The sequence below is a fragment of the Patiria miniata genome, unplaced genomic scaffold (assembly GCF_015706575.1).
Source record: "Patiria miniata isolate m_02_andy unplaced genomic scaffold, ASM1570657v1 HiC_scaffold_6, whole genome shotgun sequence".
Classification (NCBI taxonomy): domain Eukaryota; kingdom Metazoa; phylum Echinodermata; class Asteroidea; order Valvatida; family Asterinidae; genus Patiria; species Patiria miniata.
This window is the reverse complement of record NW_024037073.1, coordinates 19672045-19693055: the sequence shown is the minus strand read 5'-3', so window position 1 is coordinate 19693055 and position 21011 is coordinate 19672045. Positions and strand designations below refer to the sequence as shown.

General features: G+C 40.4%; 3 protein-coding genes across 3 annotated transcripts; all 3 read left to right on the top strand.

The window, feature by feature from the left end:
- Positions 1–6392: 6392 nt before the first annotated feature.
- Positions 6393–9273, top strand: LOC119742512 (organic cation transporter protein-like). The gene is made up of 2 exons (XM_038218459.1): positions 6393–8151; positions 8614–9273. Exons 1-2 carry the CDS (start codon positions 7161–7163, stop codon positions 8742–8744), a joined length of 1122 nt encoding a protein of 373 aa, XP_038074387.1. The 5' UTR covers positions 6393–7160; the 3' UTR covers positions 8745–9273.
- Positions 9274–11654: 2381 nt separating this feature from the next.
- Positions 11655–14056, top strand: LOC119743312 (organic cation transporter protein-like). Its single transcript, XM_038219716.1, has 2 exons — positions 11655–13384; positions 13926–14056. Exons 1-2 carry the CDS (start codon positions 11794–11796, stop codon positions 14054–14056), a joined length of 1722 nt encoding a protein of 573 aa, XP_038075644.1. The 5' UTR covers positions 11655–11793.
- A 3015-nt stretch (positions 14057–17071) lies between these two features.
- Positions 17072–19592, top strand: LOC119743311 (organic cation transporter protein-like). The gene is made up of 2 exons (XM_038219715.1): positions 17072–18911; positions 19462–19592. Exons 1-2 carry the CDS (start codon positions 17321–17323, stop codon positions 19590–19592), a joined length of 1722 nt encoding a protein of 573 aa, XP_038075643.1. The 5' UTR covers positions 17072–17320.
- The last annotated feature ends 1419 nt before the right edge of the window (positions 19593–21011 follow it).

Here is a 21011-nt window from a genome sequence, read left to right as displayed (position 1 = left end):
TAGAATGTTAGAATTTACAAAGTGAATGTAAAAAACAGTTTTCTGAGTTTTCTTTTTTTGCACTCCCCTTTTTGAAAAATCAAGCTCCGCCCCCGCAAATGGGCAAGATCCAAGATGCGTTCACCTCTAAAAATTATGTTCGCCCATTTCAATTGGACATGCCAATTTCAGAATTTTACCACCAAACTGAATGATGTTTTCCATATTAGAACCAAACTGCTAATATATACCGCCTCTTTTACCATTTAGACCACGCCCACAAAATGGGTGGAAAATTAACAGGTGTTAGAATGCTAAAATGTCTTATTTCATGTTTAAGTTTATTTCAAAGCGTAAAAAAACAAGGAAATTTGATTTTAAATACAGTTTTCATGAGTTTGTATTGTTTGCACCCCCTTTTTTGGAAAAATCAAGCTCCGCCCCCAAAATGGGCAAGATCCAGGATGGGTCCCGATCTTAAAATGATTTTTAGCCCATTTTGACCCCACATGCCAAATTTCATGCTTTTACCACAAAGTGCACGATTTTTCGCTTAGCAGCTCCACTATTATGGGTAATTAACCATAATTGAGTAAATTAATTGATGAACTGAGCAAAACGTTAACAGGCAAAAATTAATTTTTACAGAAGACTATTGTCGCTGCAAATTGTGGACTAACTAAATTTGGTAAATTAGGGGCAGTGTTTGAAACAAGTCAGTCTTTTCCAACGATTGTCGACCGACCATCGTTGGAAATTGATACAAAAATTCCACTTTTCTTGAAAATGACAGCACACCAGGTGCCATGATTTCCATTGGATGCTTGAGGCTATTATTCACTAACAGTCAAGTAAGGTATTTCATAATTCAACTGTAGTATTTTTTTTTATGCTTGCAAATATTGCAAAAATTGTGGAAATTTGTTTGCACCTTTTCATTCAGTAGTTAATGAGTACTTTGATGGTTTTAGTTATATGGGTAATTAAAGGAAAACAATTGAATGAATTAGTTGATGGACTGAGCACATTTTTTTACAAGAATTTTCACTCAATATATTTTTACAGAAGACTATTTTCGCTGCTGAAAAATTCTACAACAAATACAGGGGCAAATTTTGAATTTTAGTAAAATCTTTTTATGGGAGTTGAAGGCCTTTACACTTTTAATACTATCAATCCTAAGATCAGATTTGAAGGTTTGCATGGTGGAAAGATACTAAGACAAGATAAGTTTGCGGTAGCACCATGTGAATAAATCTCTTTTGTGAGTGTGTGTGGTTCTGAAAAGAAGCGGAGGGACTCTGATCCTAAGATCCTACACTGTCTGTCTTAGCTGTCTGTCTGTGTGTCACAATTAATGCTTTGGCAAAAAGCTTAAGGAGTGTCAGGAGGCACGCACAAAATGCACGGGTTAATGGGGAGGTATCCTGTGTATGCAGGTCTCATGCTTTGATTTCACTGTCCTCTGAAGACACGGTAGTCTATGTAATAGGAATGCCGTGGTCTATTATGTGCGAACAGATTTGATGATTAATTAGGCAAGACCCCGCCTCTTGACTTCCTAGATTTTGACCAATCAGCAGGCGCTTTCGATAGGTCTATCGGGTCTTCGGTCATTCACCCGTTGCGCGTCATAGACATGGATTTAAAAAAAAAATGTCAAGGCGCGCGGCGCTCGGTATCATGTTACGCGAATGTGCTCCCGGCTGTTGTTGTATTACAAAACGCTGCATTCGAATTGACCAATCACAGCGTTAGTCCTGATATTGGGATGAAATGACGTCACGATTTAGTAAAGTCGACTCCGATTGGCTGGCGCGCGGCTTGCATAAATCTGCATGCTTTGACATATCAGACGTTAGACAAGAGACGGCTCCGTGGATAACGGGTGATACTCAGACTAAAGACACGGTTGGCACGGGGAAAATAAATGACTTGTTTTGTTTTCCTTGTTTGGCTTATTTCTTTCTTTGACACTTTGAATAGTGAAATATTACAACATTATCTCTATGAAAACCATTCAAAAACGTTTCGCTGTTACGCAAAACATAGCGTTGATGATGAAAAATGTTGAATAATTGCTTCACCAAGGTTTACCAAGCCCATTTGGGGTCAACATGTAAATGAAGGTCAAAGTAATACTATAGTGTGTAACCCTTCAACTGTTGATCTTACAAATTTATACGATATGAAAATGCATTTCGAAACCTGACTGCACCTCAATTGAGGGCTTTACGACTCAACTCGGCTAGCAGGTGCCGCGTTAAGCACGTCATCATGCTAGTAATTATAAAACGAACAAATTCTTGAAAAGCAAATGATTCTACGTGTCTTTAACGTCGGTAACAACTACACGCCTAACCATTTCAAGGGTAATGTGAAATGCATGAAGCACCTTGAGCTCTGAGAAATACAACATTGATAGCACCACATAGGGTACATGCATCATGTGAGCTAGCCCTCTTGTGTCATGCGAACAAAACCTTCCAAATAATTTTTTGCATTTTAACCCTAACTCCCTATAGGCATGTGAACATTGCATACAGCCTCAATCTTGCAAAATCCTTTGTTCTTTCTTGAATGTGGTCCCCAGGAAGGGGGATGACCACTGCCTCATCAATCCTGCAAAACCCTCCAGCAATCACTGTCAATACGTTGAGGCAGAGCCAGTGACAGCCTGGAGCAGTGCGGAGGATTTCAAGTATAATCTGGGCCTACATGTAAATTAGCATAAACAACACAAGGTCGGCCCAAGATCTTGACACAGTGCATCCTCCAAAATCAGCCACACAATTTTGCCATACCCTCAATCCTGCAAAATCCTCCGTTTTGCAAAGAGGATTTGGGAGGATTTGGGAAGGTTAGGGTATAAGCATTTATGATGGGGGAGGGGGGGGGGGCAACAAGGCACACACAGCCTGCAAGGTTCCACATATTTGGCTACACAAGTCGGTTGTCCACTGCTAGCGGAGCGCTGACTAACAATAATTCTTATTTAATGATCGTTAACTTGGTTGTCGTTAAGATCGGAGTAACCTAAAGTTTACACAACCTAGATATACCTCACGGTATATCAAACGTTAAATCTGACACCGTGGTAGCAAGGAGATTTCGACCTCTCAAAGGATTTGCCTTTGAATGAGCATGACGACTATTTATAAAAGATATAGACATATATCATACTCGGCAAGAGGGATAGTCAGTGAAGGAACATGGGTTAATAGCACAGCGTGAGAATGGGTGAAAAACGCGGTAGCACATGCCAGACTATAAATTAGAAAACAAAGAGAATGGATACTTAGAGGCATCTATAAGATACACGGTCATTGACAATAATATGATTTATTTTTAAATATTTAAAATCAAATTTTGTCAAATTGAATTTTTAATTTTTTTTTTAATTTTTTTTTTAATTTTTTTTATTTTTTATTTTTTTATTATTATATTAATATTTTTAATTTCTTAAAAAAACTAGTTGATTTGTTTTTAACGAAATGGATTTTTCAACAGGAGGACAGTGTCTATCTGGCTTTGAGTGCTGATGAAACATCGGGGATGAGGTGGCCTGTTTGAGAGAGTCGTGACTTGGACCTGACAGTTTGTTGCAAAAATTTATTTGCATGTCGAGATATCGATTATGGTAATAATTAATTTTTATAGAACATTTAAAATGATAATAACTAATCTATATAGATATTTGAGATGGAGATAATGGGGATAATAGTGAAGAAAACTTATTTATGGAGGTGACTAACCATCTTGGCTAGGAGGATATTTTTTGGGAGGGACATATGGAGGTGACTAACCATCTTGGCTAGGAGGATTTTTTACAAGGGAAATATGGAGGTGACTAACCATCTTGGCTAGGATGATATTTTTAGAAGGGAATTATGGAGGTGATCAATCCTCTTTGCTAGGAGGATATTTTTTAGAAGGGAACTGTGGAGGTGACTAACCATCTTGGCTAGTAGGATATTTTTTAGAAGGGAAATATTGAGGTGACTTATCATCTTGGCTAGGAGGATATTTTTTAGAAGGGAAATATGGAGGTGACTAACCATCTTGACTAGGAGAATATTTTAGAAGGGAAATATTGAGGTGACTAATCATCTTGGCTAGGGCGATTTTTTTTTAGAAGGGAATTATGGAGGTGACTAACCATCTTGGCTAGGAGGATATTTTTAGAAGGGAAATATGGAGGTGACTAACCATCTTGGCTAGGAGGATATTTTTTAGAAGGGAAAATATGGAGGTAACTAATCATCTTGGTATTAAAGGAGGATATGTTATTTAGAAGGGAAATATTGAGGTGACTTACCATCTTGGCTAGGAGGATATTTTTTTAGAAGGGAAATATAGAGTTGACTAACTATCTTGGCTAGGAGAATATTTTTAAAAAAGGAAATTATGGAGGTGACTAACCATCTTGGCTAGGAGGATTTTTTTAGAAGGGAAATATGGAGGTGACTAACCATCTTGGCTAGGAGGATATTTTTTAGAAGGGAAATATGGAGGTGACTAACCATCTTGGCTAGGAGGATTTTTTTAGAAGGGAAATATGGAGGTGACTAACCATCTTGGCTAGGAGGATATTTTTTAGAAGGGAAAATATGGAGGTGACTAATCATCTTGGCTAGGAGGATATTTTTAGAAGGAAAATATAGAGGTCACTAACCATCTTGGTTAGCTTCAGGGGGGCCATTGTATCAAATAAGGGGGCCCACTACCATAAAAAATACAAAATACATTTATGTATGACTTTTGCCGTGGTGGTGGGGGGGGGGGGGGGGAGTGCTCACCAAGGGGGGCCCAGCCCCACTAGGCCACCCCTTGGCGAGGGGCCTGTGTAGTAGGACAAAAAATGGTAAAAGTCAAATTCAGATTTTTCGGGTAACCGATAAAGCATGGAAATATCTTTCATACAGTGGCGTAGCTAGGAATTTTTCAGTGGGGGGGGGGGGGGGGGCTGGAACATTTCATGGGGGGGGGCGTCATATAGGGGCGTTAATCGCTTCTCAAAAGTGGGGGGGGGGGGCCATACCTTGATCAGAACTGATGCGAGCGCGAAGCGTTAAGCCCGTATGGCGTGGGGGTCGGGGCCCGCTTAAGGGCCCCAAAAAAATTGGATTCTAGATGTTCTGTGGTGTGATCTGAAGCAATTTCTTACCACTTTCCTCCATGCTTTAACTAATATCTTCTTAGCAAAAGATAATTATTTGAACATCGTATTCGAGGTTGGAGTCATTGAATCAGCCATCGGTATTCTGAGCTATAGGCGTGGGGTTCGGGGCCCGCTTAAGGGCCCCGAAAAAAATTGGATTCTCGATGCTCTGTGGTGTGATTTGAGGCAATTTCTTACCACTTTAACCAAAAATTATCTTAGCACAAAAGATAATAATTTAAACAAAATTTTCGAGGTTTTCTCAGCTAAAGGCATAAGAAAATTTTTTGAACATTGTTTTCGAGGTTGGAGTCATTGAATCAGCTACCAGAATTCTGAGCTATAGGCGTGGGGTTCGGGGCCCGCTTAAGGGCCCCGACAAATTTTGGATCCTAAATGCTCTGTGGTGCTATCTGAGGCAATTTCTGACCACTTTAACCAATATTTTCTAAGCAAAAGATACATTGTAGTACATAATAGGGCCCTGTAAATGAGACACGAGTTCAAAAATCTGGGGGGGGGGGGACATTTGATATTGTGCCCCCACCCTTCAAAAAGTGGGGGGGGGGGACCAGTCCCCCTGTCCCCCTGGGGGGGGGGGGGACCAGACGCCCATGGCGTCATGTAGAACAATGATAATTTTTTTAGAAACTCAAAATCTCAGCGACAAGGTTTCATGGGGGGGGGGCTGTTTTCTTTTTTTTAGTTAATGTGAACCTGACGGTTGTGAATATGGGTAGTTTGAAAATGATTGAATAAATTATTTGACGAACTGAGAAAGTGATATTCAAAAAAAAGTTATTTTTGAATTGTCACTCAATATACTTGATATATATTTTTACAGAATTTACTAATATGTTGCTGCTAAAAAAATCTGTTGCAAACACTGGGAAAAAAAATTGAATTTTAGCAGGTTTTATTGGTGGGAGTTAAAAGCCTGTACGTTTTCAATTATTATTATTAAAAACAAATTTATCACAATTTTTCTGCCAAAAAAAAGTTGTTTTCTCCATTGAATGAATGCATGAACTACAAGTGATACCCAGAACACTTGTGTCGCATTTTTCCCCTACATGACCTTTTTCCCCTACAGCTCTGTAGGAGGTCACAAAAGATGTTAGCACACTCATCCTGCACAGACAAATAATATAGAAAGTCAACCCAGATTTTATGTACATTTGTCCTTCAAATGACCACAGCCTTTTATGCTTGAGAGATATAGGCCTAATACCCAGACAACAATATACTCTGGTTCAACAATGCCATACAGGTCCTATACACAGATTGCATTCAAAAGGTAACGGTAACTGTAGTTGGTTTAGACTTTAAAGGAAAAACACCCCTCCAAATGCAACGGCTCAGCTCTCACTTTTAATGCACGACTCTTGCCAACACATTGGTCAAGTACTGAAGAATTCAACATGCATTACGAGGACATTTTGAATCATATCGGGCCTTTTGGCAAGTACCAGAAACTGCTGGTGTTTGCCTTGTTTTCGGTTAAGATTCCAACCGCATTTCACTCCATAGGGCAGTGTTCCTGGCTGCTAACACCGATCACTGGTGTGCAGTACCAGCCAGCCAGATGATCAACTGCAGCCAACTCCAGCTGGCAGAGTGTCAGGAAGAGCAGAAGAGCTACAGTATTCCCTATGAGATTGATGATGATGGAAACAAAGTCTACTCCTCGTGTGAGCGGTATGCCATGAATGATGAAGACGTTGGTAGAAACACAGGTTTTAATTCAACGGACGTCGTCTCCTGCGATGCTGGCTAAGAATTTGATCACTCGAGCTACAAGTCTACCATTAATGAAGATTTCAGCTTGGTCTGTGACAGACAGGATCTACCTGCCTATGCCCAGTCAGTTTGGTTTGCAGGACTGCTAGTTGGTTCCTTGGTGTGGGGTTCTGTGGGTGACTGGATTGGTAGGAGAAAGACCTTTATTTTAAATGTCATTCTTGTCACAATTTCATCGACTGTTACATCTTTTGTGCCCAACTTTACTGCCTACGCTGCCATGCGCTTCTTTACAGCAGCCTGTGCTTATGGTGGAAATCTCATGATATATGTCTTAGCTTCTGAAATAGTTGGTCCTAAAAATCGTGTAGGTACAACAACTGTGCTATTTCTAGCCTTTGCTGTAGGTTACATGATTCTGTCCCTTCTGGCATTCCTTCTGAGAGACTGGCGCCTCCTACAGTTAGCTATATCACTCCCTTTCGTCCTCACTTTTCTTGTGATCATTGTGTTCCCTGAATCTCCTCGCTGGCTGATAACAAAAGGCAGATACAAAGAAGCTACCAAAATCATTGAAAAGATAGCTCAAGTGAATGGTACCGAGGCTCCAGAAGACTTACTGGACAAACTGAGTGAAGACAGCAACGAAGACAAGAAGCAACCTTCTTGCATCCCTGTCACCCAACTTGATCTGATCCGCACTCCCAACCTCCGCAAGAAAACTCTCATCCTTTGGGTTGACTGGTTTGTTGTCAACATGGTGTATTACGGACTATCTCTGAGTACCTCTGCCTTGGGGGTAGATGATTACCTTGCTGCCTTTGTCTCTGGAGCCATAGAGATACCTAGCTATCTTTTCTGTTGGTACGTGATGGACCGTTTTGGCAGACGCATTACCCTGGTTGCCTTCTACATCTTTGGTGGAGTGTTTTGCCTCATTACAATCTTCATTCCTCTTGGAGCTGCCAGAGCTGCAGTTGACATGTTCGGCAAATTTGCAATCAGTGCAGCATTCGGTCACATCTACATCTACTCTCTTGAAATCTATCCAACCATCATCCGGAGTATCGGCATGGGTACATCTTCCATGATGGCTCGTGTTAGTGGCATCCTCTGTCCTATCATCTTGATCCTGGGCAAGTACTGGAAACCACTACCTCTCTGTGTCTTTGGAGGAAGCGCCATCATTGCTGGAGTCCTGTCTCTGATACTCCCAGAGACCATGGGATACAGTCTGCCTGATACCATTCAGGATGGAGAGAACTTTGGCAGTAAGTTTTACAATCATTTACTCTCCTATCACTTTTTTTCATCGTTTGCTTGGGCTGAGGTTTGAAAGTGGCATTCCCATGCTATTTCATCCCGAATAATAGATTCCTTTTCTAAATTGCTATTTTTCGAGCACTTCAAAAGTTATTCACTTGTGAATGAGAAATTGACCCCCAAAAGATCAGCCAATATAATTAGTTACTGAATTATCACTGGTTCCCGCCCCACAATCAGTATCAATCAATATATGTGCAGACCGCGAGCCAGTCTGCTTTCCAAGTGGATCTGTCTGTGCCCGAAACAAAACAAAACACTTTCAGAGGTTTGGAGAAGAGGTTTTTTTTGGTTGGAATAACATGTGCGAGTTGATCATTGTCCATAAAAAAAAATGTGCCACAGTTCCTTAATGTGCTACAATTTTTCAACTACAGCACATTTTTCTTGTTTACTTTCTGGTATAACAGAGGGAAGAAGCTTCCAGCTTTGCGTCAAGGGCAATGATGATGGAGAGAATGAGAGTCCCACTCAAGCTCCTATCGACTACCTGCCACTATCCACAATGGATCAAACTCCCAAGCAACCTGTGGATGTCTGAATACAGGTGCGGATCCAGGATTTCTTTAGACAGGGGGCACACCTTTGGAGCAACTAATGTGAGCGCGGGGCGCGAAGCCCTTACGGCACTGGGTCTGGGGCCCGCTTAAGAACCCCGAAAAATTTTGGATTCTAGATGATCTGTGCTGCAATCTGAGGTGATTCCTGGCCCCTTTCCCCTGAATTATTTGAGCAAAATTTTATTAGATCATAAGGATTGTTTTAAATATACTCTTGCTTTACAAATTGTAAGTTACTGGTGTACGTACTTCAAAGTTGAAAACCATGTATTTTCGTCTTCATATTTTCTTGCATTTTATTTTTGGTAAAGGAATTGTATTGACTTAGTTTGTAAACTGTTGCAGCGATGCGTTGGGGCATTTGCTCTGAGGACTATATGCGAGCGCATATCACAAATGTCTTACGGTGTGGGGTCCAGGCCCACTGAAGGGCCCCAGAATATTTGGATTCTAGATGCTCTGTGGTGCAATCTCAGGCGATTCCTGGCCCCTTTTCCCTTAGCCCCCAGTTATTTGAGCAAAATTTTTAAGATTATAACGAAATTTTAATTGGTTTAAAATATACTCTTGCTTTTGTATGTCTTTTAAGTTTCATCGGTTCTTCACTTGATAACCATGTATTTTCGTCTGCATAATTATGTTCTTGCATTTCATTTTTGAAAGTGAATTATATAGAGTTAGTTTGTCAACTGTTGCAACAATGCGAAGGGACATCTGCCTCGAGGACTAAAGCGGAGCGCGAATGTCATACGTTGTGTGGTCCGGGGCCTGCTTAAGGGCCCCAGGAAACTTTGGATTCTAAATGCTCTGTGGTGAAATCTGAGCGATTCCTGGCCCCTCTTTCCCTGATTTATTTGAGCAAAATGTTTCAAGATTATGAGATTTTTTTTATTGGTTTAAAAATACTCTTGCTTTTACAAGCCTTTTAAGTTTCTTCTGTATCTCACTTGATAACCATGTATTTTCGTCTGCATAATTATTTTCGTGCATTTTATTTTTGAAAAGCAATTCTATAGACTTTGTAAACTGTTGCAAGGATGCTTTGCTTTCTAATGTTGTGTTTCAAGTAGAAATTTTCAGTTTATCAATAAGAACAAACTGCTTGAACATGTAAATTGAATTCAACTTTCAAATTAGTGTAATTTAATCAAATTAAAACAGAGGAGCAATTAGGCCTCCATGCACATTGTAAATTCACAGCTCAGATTTATTTCATGACTAATCTCATGCATGCATAATGTAATTGCCCAAACATTTTACAGAAATGTCCTTGGTTTTAATTTCAGTCTAGTTTCGATTTCAATGAATAGGGCCTATACAGGTACATGTATTTGTAAATAAACCATCGGCACAGCAAGACAAATTGTATAACACAATCATCACAGTTCCTATACATGCAACTGGTCTCTTACCAAAAAAATGGTCATCTTGCCTTTTGGCCCCATGATTGCAATTCCCACATGGTACGACACATTTTGAAGGTGGATACGTCATTTGGTTATGTAAAAAAATACAGGCTTGTCCGCAAAGTTGCGGAAAAGCCACACAAAAAAAATCTCCTTGGCACAACACTCGTACCGTGTGATTTCGAATATTTTGTTCGTACTCTGCAGTCGTATAAACTCTTGCATCGAATGTTTGTTGAATCAAATAAGTTGTAGAGTCTCTAATATTTGAAAATTTGCCAATGAATGACGGTATGTTTTTGCCTAGTTCCGGATCGCACGTGCAAGTAGGAACTACACGCGCAGTAATTGATTTTATGTGACGTATTCTGTGATGGGTCAAAGGTTACGGTCGGTGCATGTTCGGGCCGTCGCGCTGCAGACAAAAGTTAAAAAATCATTTACATTAATTCTCTTCAATTTTTGCTGGAATTCTCTTGCGTGATTTTGTTTTCTCGAGCAAAGCAGTTTTTGATCGATTCAGAACTGATTGAACTGATCCAGAAATAGGAAAAGTGGCATCTGTACTTTTGACGTCGCAAAGTAAAAATTAAAACAGCTTGAATTTGAAAAAATATTTTGTAGTATCTCCATCACTCAAGGCAAACTTTTTAATCAATGTTACTTGAATTTGTGAATCAGTTGAGCCGAAAACAGCTTGAATGATGTTTGCTATCCGGAATGGGAAAACGACTGTACGATCAAATTTTCCTCACTTGAACTTCAGAAAGCAACACACTGCGTTCCATCTAGCTTGCCAGAGCACGTCTTGAGTGCTCAATCTTGCCTTTTGTCAATACCTGCTTAGTGTTTTTGTCTTAAGAACAAAAGGGCCTGTCACATTATATGCGCTCCCTAGGAGACTTTACGGCGACCAAAAATATTAAATTAATTTCACAATCGCAGCGAGGATGCAAGAAAACAACAATGATCTCTAATGTCCCCTACATGACCTCTGACCTCAACCTCCCAGAGAAGAATTGTCTCTTGCCACCCAAAGCCCACTGCTTCAAAGTTTTATCGGAATCCAACACAGCATGTACAATGTTACAAAGGTTCTTCAAAAACTCAACCTAAAACTTCTATGAATTAATCAATTATTGACCTCAGCTGACCTTTGACACACGACCTTCCCCCTGAAAAATACCCCACATCATCTTCGACACTCAGTGACCCTTGCGTCCAAGTTTTCTGGAATTCAGTCAGATACTTGGGAATGAAAGTAATTTGAAAAACCTGAACACGGCCATACGCGCATACAGTCCTATACAGAATTGAGTGACACAAAAAGCCTAGCTCTGTAAGAGATCACAAAAGTGGTTAAATATGTGTATTGATATATTCTTTGTGCTTTCAATGCTTTCATAGACTACTGTACATAAAGCACAGCCTTTATGCTTGATGGGGTGACAACAATACACATACTCTGCTTGAGCAATGCACAGGTCCTATTCACAGATTGGATTCATGGGTTAAAAGGGCAGTAGTTCATTTTGCCTGAGGAAATTAACACATCCTTCCGCATGCATCAGCTCAGCTCAAACTTTTCATGCTGACACACTGATCAAGTACTGAAGAATTCAACATGCATTACGAGGACATTTTGAATCATATCGGGCCTTTTGGCAAGTACCAGAAACTGCTGGTGTTTGCCTTGTTTTTGGTTTTTATTCCACCTCCCTTTCACTTCATAGGGCAGGTGTTCCTGGCTGCTAACACCGATCACTGGTGTGCAGTACCAGCCAGCCAGATGATCAACTGCAGCCAACTCCAGCTGGCTGAGTGTCAGGAAGAGCAGAGGAGCTACAGTATTCCCTATGAGATTGATGATGATGGAAACAAAGTCTATTCCTCGTGTGAGCGGTATGTCATGAATGATGAAGACGTTGGTAGAAACATGAGTTTTAATTCAACGGACGTCATCTCCTGCGATGCTGGCTGGGAATTTGATCACTCACGCTACAAGTCCACCATCAATGAAGATTTCAGCTTGGTCTGTGACAGACAGGATCTACCTGCCTATGCCCAGTCAGTTTGGTTTGCGGGATTGCTGGTTGGTTCCTTGGTGTGGGGTTATGTGGGCGACTGGATTGGTAGGAGAAATACCTTTATTTTAACTGTCATTCTTGTCACAATTTCATCGACTGTTACATCTTTTGTGCCCAACTTTACTGCCTACGCTGCCATGCGCTTCTTTACAGCAGCCGGTACTTATGGTGAATATCTCATGATATATGTCTTAGTTTCTGAAATAGTTGGTCCTAAAAATCGTGTAGGTGCAACAACTGTGCTATTTCTAGCCTTTGCTGTAGGTTACATGATTCTGTCCCTTCTGGCATTCCTTCTGAGAGAATGGCGCCACCTACAGTTAGCTATATCACTCCCCTTCGTCCTCACTTTTCTTGTGATCATTGTGTTCCCTGAATCTCCTCGCTGGCTGATAACAAAAGGCAGATACAAAGAAGCTACCAAAATCATTGAAAAGATAGCTAAAGTGAATGGTATCGAGGCTCCAGAAGACTTACTGGATAAACTGAGTGAAGAAAGCAAAGAAGACAAGAAGCAGTCTTCTCGCATCCCTGTCACCCAACTTGATCTGATCCGCACTCCCAACCTCCGCAAGAAAACTCTCATCCTTTGGGTTGACTGGTTTGTTGTCAACATGGTATATTACGGACTATCTCTGAGTACCTCTGCCTTGGGGGTAGATGATTACCTTGCTGCCTTTGTGTCTGGTGCCATAGAGATACCCAGCTATCTTTTCTGTTGGTATATGATGGACCGTTTTGGCAGACGCATTACCCTAGTTGCCTTCTACATCTTTGGTGGAGTGTTTTGCCTCATTACAATCTTCATTCCTCTTGGAGCTGCCAGAGCTGCAGTAGCCCTGTTGGGCAAATTCGCAATCAGTGCAGCGTTCGGTCACATCTACATCTACTCTCTTGAAATCTATCCAACCATCATTCGGAGTATCGGCATGGGTACATCTTCCATGGTGGCTCGTGTTAGTGGCATCCTCTCTCCTATCATCTTGATCCTGGGCAAGTACTGGGAACCACTACCTCTCTGTGTCTTTGGAGGAAGTGCCATCATTGCTGGAGTCCTGTCTCTGATGCTCCCAGAGACCATGGGATACAGTCTACCTGATACCATTCAGGATGGAGAGAACTTCGGCAGTAAGTCATACAATCATTTACTCTCCTATCACTTTTGCTCATCCTTTGCTTGGGCTGAGGTTTGAAAGCGGCATTCCCCGAGCTATTTCATACCGAATAATAGATTCCTTTTCTAAATTGCTATTTTTCTAGCACTTCAAAAGTTATTCACTGGTGAATGAGAAATCGATCCCCAAAAGATCAGCTAATATAATTAGTTACTGAATTATCACTGGTTCCCGCCCAACAATCAATGTCATATATGTGCGGACTGCGAGCCAGTCTGCTCGCGAAGTAGATCTGTCTGTGCCCGAAACAAAACAAAACACTTTCAGAGAATTGGAGACTTCTAAAAAAAGGGGAAACGAGGGTTTTTTGGTTTGAAGAAAACGTACGAGTTGAAAATTATTAATAAAAAAAAAAAAATTTATTGCAGAGCATGGGGAACGCAACTTTCATCGAATGTACTCTCTGAAAAGACCCTAAATGTGCCACAGTTCTTAAATGTGCCACAATTTTTCAACTACAGCACGTTTGTCTTGTTTACTTTCTGGTATTACAGAGGGAAGAAGCTTCCAGCTTTGTGTCAAGGGCAATGATGATGGAGAGAATGAGAGTCCCACTCAAGCTCCTATCGACTACCTGCCACTATCCACAATGGATCAAACTCCCAAGCAACCTGTGGATGTCTGAATGGTTTAAAATATTGTGTTGTTTTAACTTGATACTTATATGGTTGGTGTATGCATTTTTACAATTTTTTAAAAATTCTTTTGGATATTTTTAAAAGGGAAAATGGTTTTAAGTTGTGATTCTGTGTAGCTTGCTTATACAGGGTGAGTAAAATAAACTGAAACCTTAATGTCGGGACTCGGGACTATTATTTTAGTGAAGTTATGCATGTAGCACTTTCAAAATCTGTGCATTCTTTCAACAAAACAAAAACAATTAACACATTTGTGATTTGTTTTTGTTTTGCTGAAAGAACACTTACCTATTTGTGATCCATGGACAGAACTTTAAAACAGTGGTTGTGTTTACAATTCCGTAACTTGAAAATTACATGAGTCATTTGAATGATTCTTGTATTAAAAGAAAGCTTATGAATTAGCCTTTCACATCCTAGATTTTGAAAGTGCTACCTGAGAATTTCACTTAAACAATGGTCCCAACATTTGGGTTTCTTTCTTTTATACTCACCCTGCATAGTTTTTTTTTCTCCAAACAAACATGTTATTTTAAAAGAGATATGTGACCTGTATTTTGCTGGTTATTTTCTAAAAAAATAGTCTGATTTATAACTCTAGTCTAGATGTTTCCAAGCTTCAAGCAAAATATATACATACTGTAAAAAGGCTCAAGCTGAATTTCTTAGATGAGATCATTATGTATTTATAACTTTGTGGCTAAAGCCAACATCAAAATAATTAAACCAACATATATTGGAAAAGCATTTTATGGTTTGTATTGCTTTAGAAGTGCATACCCAATGTTCTTGAAGAAACTCAAGAGTTTTCTCTTAATAAATTTCCAACTTGTACGTATTAATTCAACCTCAACAAAACCCTTATTACATTTCTTTGTTGGACGTCTGCAACCTTTGGAGGAAAAAAATGGTTTTTATTTTGGGCACAAACAGATCTGCTTTGCGAGCAGACTGGCTCCCAGTCCATACATTACTGATACTGATTCCCGGGCAGCACCAGTCTACCCTGCAAGAATGGAATTATTGTCTGGCTGCCAATGATTCAAAATTTGTGAAGTAATAATTCAATTAATAAACATGCGTCAACTTTTCCAGTCAATGCCTCATCCAGTAATGAAAAACATTCGTACAGCTAAAAGAGAAAAAAAAATTGCAAAAGAAATCAATATTTCGGGATGAAATTCCAAAATAGCACGGTTAACAGAAGTTTAAACTACATATGTACAGAGTTTAAGGGACAAACAAACATTTGTGGAAAGGTTCATTTTTCTGTTCTTTAGTTTTAGTTAATGAAAACCTAATGGTTGTGGTTATGGGTAATTTCAAAATGATTAAATAAATGTTTGATGATATGAACTGATCAAAATGTTAACAGACAAAAAGAAGATTTTAAAGAATTTTCACTAATTAATATTTCTATATATTTTTCCAGAATGCTAATATGTTGCTGCTAAACAATTGTATTAAAAAAAATGGGGAAAAATAAAGAATTTTAGTATTTTTTAATGGGAGTTGAAGGTCTTTACATTTTCAATCAATATTATAAACACCATTTTTCTGCCAAAAAAAGGCTTTTCACCGAATGAATGCACAAACTACAAGTGATATCGCCTTTGTCTGCAGTCCCTAATCAAAGTTACATCAAAATAAATGAGGTAGACAAAGGTACATTTAAATTTCAACAATGATCTCTAATGTCCCCAACATGACCTTTGACCTCAACATCCCGAAGAAGAATTGTCTCTTGCCACCCTTAAGGCTCACTGCTTCAAAGTTTCATCAGAATCCATCACAGCATGTACAATGTTAAAAATTTTCTCCAAAAATTTAACATAAACTTCTATGAATTCACCCTAACCCTGCTAAATGCCACAGAATGCACCAGTAGTAAAAACGTTGTTGCAAGTTGTTGCATTTAGCAGTCTCCTGATCTGCATGCATTCCATGCCTGCATTCCATTGCATTTGGCAGTGTAGGTACTTGGTACCAAGGTTGGCACTACATTCTGTTGCATTTGGCAGGTTGCCTAGAGAATACCCCCTTAATCAATTATTGACCTCAGCTGACCTTTGATATTCGACCTTTCACCTGAAATATATCCCACATTATCTTCGACACTCAGTGACCCTTGTGTCCAAGTTTTCTGGAATTCAGTTGGGTACTTGGGAAACGATAGCAATTTGAAAAACCAGCACCCGATTTCACGAAGCGCTGCGACGCGTCGCAACTCAAGTTACGACGTGTAACACGTCGCAACTCACGACGCGTCGTATCTTCCATTTCACTAAAGTTGCGATGTGTTGAACGCGTCGTAAGTTCCTTGACAACAGCTTAAAACACGTCGCAAGTTACGACGTGTCTAGTGGTCATCGCAAAATAAGAAGAGTCATTTCTAAGCCAGTTTTATGCCACAAACATTACATTAACGAGATTATAATACCCAGGCAATGTGTGTAAAGTTGTAAATAGAAAATTCATTGAATAATTATGAATTAGACCGGAATATTAGAGTTGAAATTTCAAAGTAGCTATACAGTCCAATGAGAGATTGTTTTCCGTCAAAATTGCATCGCACGGCCGCCATTTTGTTTTACGTTTTAACAAATTTCGAGCCGAAATCCGACGACTCTTTGTTGAATATCAGACTACTATTTACTGTACGCTGACTAGAGACATAAAACAGTCACCGAGTTGTGCTATAAATACACCTACGACGCGTCGCACTTACGACGTGTTTAGTGAAATGGATCGCAGGATGCGTCGCAGCTGCGATGCATCGTAGAGATACGACGCGTCGCAGCGCTGCGATGCATCGTAAGTTACGAAGAGTTTGATGAAATCGGGTGCTGAACATGTACAATGTACGGGCATACCGTTATGCAGTCCTACAGAATTGAGTGACACAAAAACCCTAGCTGTTTGTGAGGTCACAAAAGTCATAATATATGTGTATTTCTATATCTTTGTACTTCCAATGCTAATTAATGCGGAAAACAGTGCTAGACTACTTTGTGCTTGCGGGATTATATACACCGACAACAATGTAACACTATCAGTTTGGCAATTGTCTTTGTACTTCCAATGCTAATGCAGACTACAGTGCTTGACTACTTTATGCTTGAGTAACACTGATGGATTCATCTCTAGGTTAAAAGGACGGTGGTTGGTAAAGGGAGCACACCCTTCCATGTGTAACAGCTCAGCTCATACTTTTTATGCTGACACACTGATCAAGTACTGAAGAATTCAACATGCATTACGAGGACATTTTGAATTATATCGGGCCTTTTGGCAAGTACCAGAAACTGCTGGTGTTTGCCTTGTTTTTGGTTATTATTCCACCTCCCTTTCACTACATAGGGCAGGTGTTCCTGGCTGCTAACACCGATCACTGGTGTGCAGTACCAGCCAGCCAGATGATCAACTGCAGCCAACTCCAGCTGGCTGAGTGTCAGGAAGAGCAGAATAGCTACAGTATTCCCTATGAGATTGATGATGATGGAAACAAAGTCTACTCCTCGTGTGAGCGGTATGCCATGAATGATGAAGACGTTGGTAGAAACATGAGTTTTAATTCAACGGACGTCATTTCCTGTGATGCTGGCTGGAAATTTGATCACTCGAGCTACAAGTCCACCATCAATGAAGATTTCAACTTGGTCTGTGACAGACAGGATCTACCTGCCTATGCCCAGTCAGTTTGGTTTGCAGGATTGCTAGTTGGTTCCTTGGTGTGGGGTTCTGTGGGTGACTGGATTGGTAGGAGAAAGACCTTTATTTTAACTGTCATTCTTGTCACAATTTCATCGACTGTTACATCTTTTGTGCCCAACTTTACTGCCTACACTGCGATGCGCTTCATTACAGCAGCCTGTGCTTATGGTGGAAGTCTCATGATATATGTCTTAGCTTCTGAAATAGTTGGTCCTAAAAATCGTGTAGGGGCAACAACTGTGCTACTTCTAGCCTTTCCTGTAGGTTACATGATTCTGTCCCTTCTGGCATTCCTTCTGAGAGAATGGCGCCACCTACAGTTAGCTATATCACTCCCTTTCGTCCTGACATTTCTTGTGATCATTGTGTTCCCTGAATCTCCTCGCTGGCTGATAACAAAAGGCAGATACAAAGAAGCTACCAAAATCATTGAAAAGATGGCTAAAGTGAATGGTACCGAGGCTCCAGAAGACTTACTGGACAAACTGAGTGAAGACAGCAAAGGAGACAAGAAGCAGCCTTCTCGCATCCCCGTCACCCAACTTGATCTGATCCGCACTCCCAACCTCCGCAAGAAAACTCTCATCCTTTGGGTTGACTGGTTTGTTGTCAACATGGTGTATTATGGACTATCTCTGAGTACCTCTGCCTTGGGGGTAGATGATTACCTTGCTGCCTTTGTCTCTGGAGCCATAGAGATACCTAGTAATCTTTTCTGTTGGTACGTGATGAACCGTTTTGGCAGACGCATTACCCTAGTTGCCTTCTACATCTTTGGTGGAGTGTTTTGCCTCATTACAATCTTCATTCCTCTTGGAGCTGCCAGAGCTGCAGTTGCCATGTTGGGCAAATTTGCAATCACTGCAGCATTCGGTCACATCTACATCTACTCTCTTGAAATCTATCCAACCATCATCCGGAGTGTCGGCATGGGTACATCTTCCATGGTGGCTCGTGTTAGTGGCATCCTCTGTCCTATCATCTTGATCCTGGGCAAGTACTGGGAACCACTACCTCTCTGTGTCTTTGGAGGAAGCGCCATCATTGCTGGAGTCCTGTCTCTGATGCTCCCAGAGACCATGGGATACAGTCTACCTGATACCATTCAGGATGGAGAGAACTTCGGCAGTAAGTCACACAATCATTTACTCTAGCTCCTATCACTTTTTCTCATCCTTTGCTTGGGCTGAGGTTTGAAAGCGGCATTCCCCATGCTATTTCATCCCGAATAATAGATTCCTTTTCTAAATCGCTATGTTTCTAGCACTTCAAAAGCTATTCTTTTGTGAATGAGAAATTGACCCCCAAAAGATCAGCCAATATAATTAGTTACTGAATTATCACTGGTTCCCGTCTCACAATCAGTATCAATATATGTGCGGACCGCGAGCCAGTCTGCTCGCAAAGTGGATCTGTCTGTGCCCGAAACAAAACGAAACACTTTCAGAGGTTTGGAGACTTCTAAAAAAAGGGGGAAAAGAGGGGTTTTTTGGTTGGAATAAAATGTATGAGTTGAATATTATTCGTAAAAAAAGAATGATTTTTTTTTTTGCAGAGCATAGGGAACACAACTTAAATCGAATGTACTTTCTGAAAAGACCCTAAATGTGCCACAGTTCCTAAATGTGCTACAATTTTTTAACTACAGCACTTTCTTGTTTACTTTCTGGTAAAACAGAGGGAAGAAGCTTCCAGCTTTGCGTCAAGGGCAATGATGATGGAGAGAATGAGAGTCCCACTCAAGCTCCTATCGACTACCTGCCACTATCCACAATGGATCAAACTCCCAAGCAACCTGTGGATGTCTGAATACAGGCGCGGATCCAGGATTTCTTTAGACGGGGGGCACACCTTTGGAGCAACTAATGTGAGCGCAAGGCGCGAAGCCCTTATGGCGCTGGGTCTGGAGCCCGCTTAAGAACCCCGAAAAACTTTGGATTCTAGATGCTCTGTGCTGCAATCTGAGGCGATTCCTGGCCCCTTTCCCCTGAAATATTTGAGCAAAATTTTATTAGATCATAAGGATTGTTTTAAATATACTCTTGCTTTTACAAATTGTAAGTTTCTGGTGTAGTTCAAAGTTGAAAACCATGTATTTTCGTCTTGATATTTTCTAGCATTTTATTTTTGGAAAAGGAATTGTATTGACTTAGTTTGTAAACTGTTGCAGCGATGCGTTGGGGCATTTGCTCTGAGGACTATATGCGAGCACAGATCACGAATGTCTTACGGCATGGGGTCCGGGCCCGCTGAAGAGCCCCGAGAAATTTTGGATTCTAGATGCTCTGTGGTGCAATCTCAGGCGATTCCTGGCCCCTTTTCCCCTAGCCCTGAGTTATTTGAGCAAAATTTGTAAGATTATAAGGGTTTTCTCATTGGTTTAAAATATACTCTTGCTTTTGTATGTCTTTTAAGTTTCTTCGGTTCTTCACTTGATAACCATGTATTTTCGTCTGCATAATTATGGTCTTGCATTTTATTTTTGAAAATGAATTATATAGAGTTAGTTTGTCAACTGTTGTAACAATGCGAAGGGACATCTGCCTCGAGGATTAAAGCGGAGAGCAAATGTCATACGTTGTGTGGCCCGCTTAAGGGCCCCAGGAAACTTTGGATTCTAGATGCTCTGTGGTGAAATCCGAAGCAATTTCTGGCCCCTCTTTCCCTGAGCTATTTGAACAAAAAACAAGTCAGGTGTGTTTACAAACACAAATGCCCCGCAACGGTTACAGTTCCCATGACATAACACCACTCTTTTAACATCAACTTACATGTACCTTGGTCACATGGAACATTCATTGACAGCATTAGTGTCTTCTGTAGGTTTTATATGAATTAATCCCTAATCCCTATAATCTCAGAATAAATACATGATTTCTATTGTTTTAGCCACTGTGAACTTGACCCTTGACCTTTTGGCCCCAAATTCAATAGGCTTCTTAGGATTACCAAGAACAATCCACAAACCAAATTTGAAGTTCATATGTTAAGTATTTCTCAAGTTATCGCGCTGACAAGATTTCTATTGTTTTAGCCACTGTGAACTTGACCCTTGACCTTTTGGCCCCAAATGCAATAGGCTTCTTAGGATTGCCAAGAACAATCCACAAACCAAATTTGAAGTTCACATGTAAAGTATTTCTCAAGTTATCGCGCTGACAAGATTTCTATTGTTTTAGCCACTGTGAACTTGACCTTTGGCCTTTTGGCCCCAAATGCAAAAGGCTT

Excerpts from the sequence above, each read along its gene's own strand:
- LOC119743311 (XM_038219715.1), top strand. The coding sequence starts at position 17,321 with ATGCATTACGAGGACATTTTGAATTATATCGGGCCTTTTGGCAAGTAC. Across the intron at positions 18,912-19,461 it reads GGATGGAGAGAACTTCGGCA|AGGGAAGAAGCTTCCAGCTT; the intron begins GTAAGTCACACA and ends CTGGTAAAACAG.
- LOC119743312 (XM_038219716.1), top strand. The coding sequence starts at position 11,794 with ATGCATTACGAGGACATTTTGAATCATATCGGGCCTTTTGGCAAGTAC. Across the intron at positions 13,385-13,925 it reads GGATGGAGAGAACTTCGGCA|AGGGAAGAAGCTTCCAGCTT; the intron begins GTAAGTCATACA and ends CTGGTATTACAG.
- LOC119742512 (XM_038218459.1), top strand. The coding sequence starts at position 7,161 with ATGCGCTTCTTTACAGCAGCCTGTGCTTATGGTGGAAATCTCATGATA. Across the intron at positions 8,152-8,613 it reads GGATGGAGAGAACTTTGGCA|AGGGAAGAAGCTTCCAGCTT; the intron begins GTAAGTTTTACA and ends CTGGTATAACAG.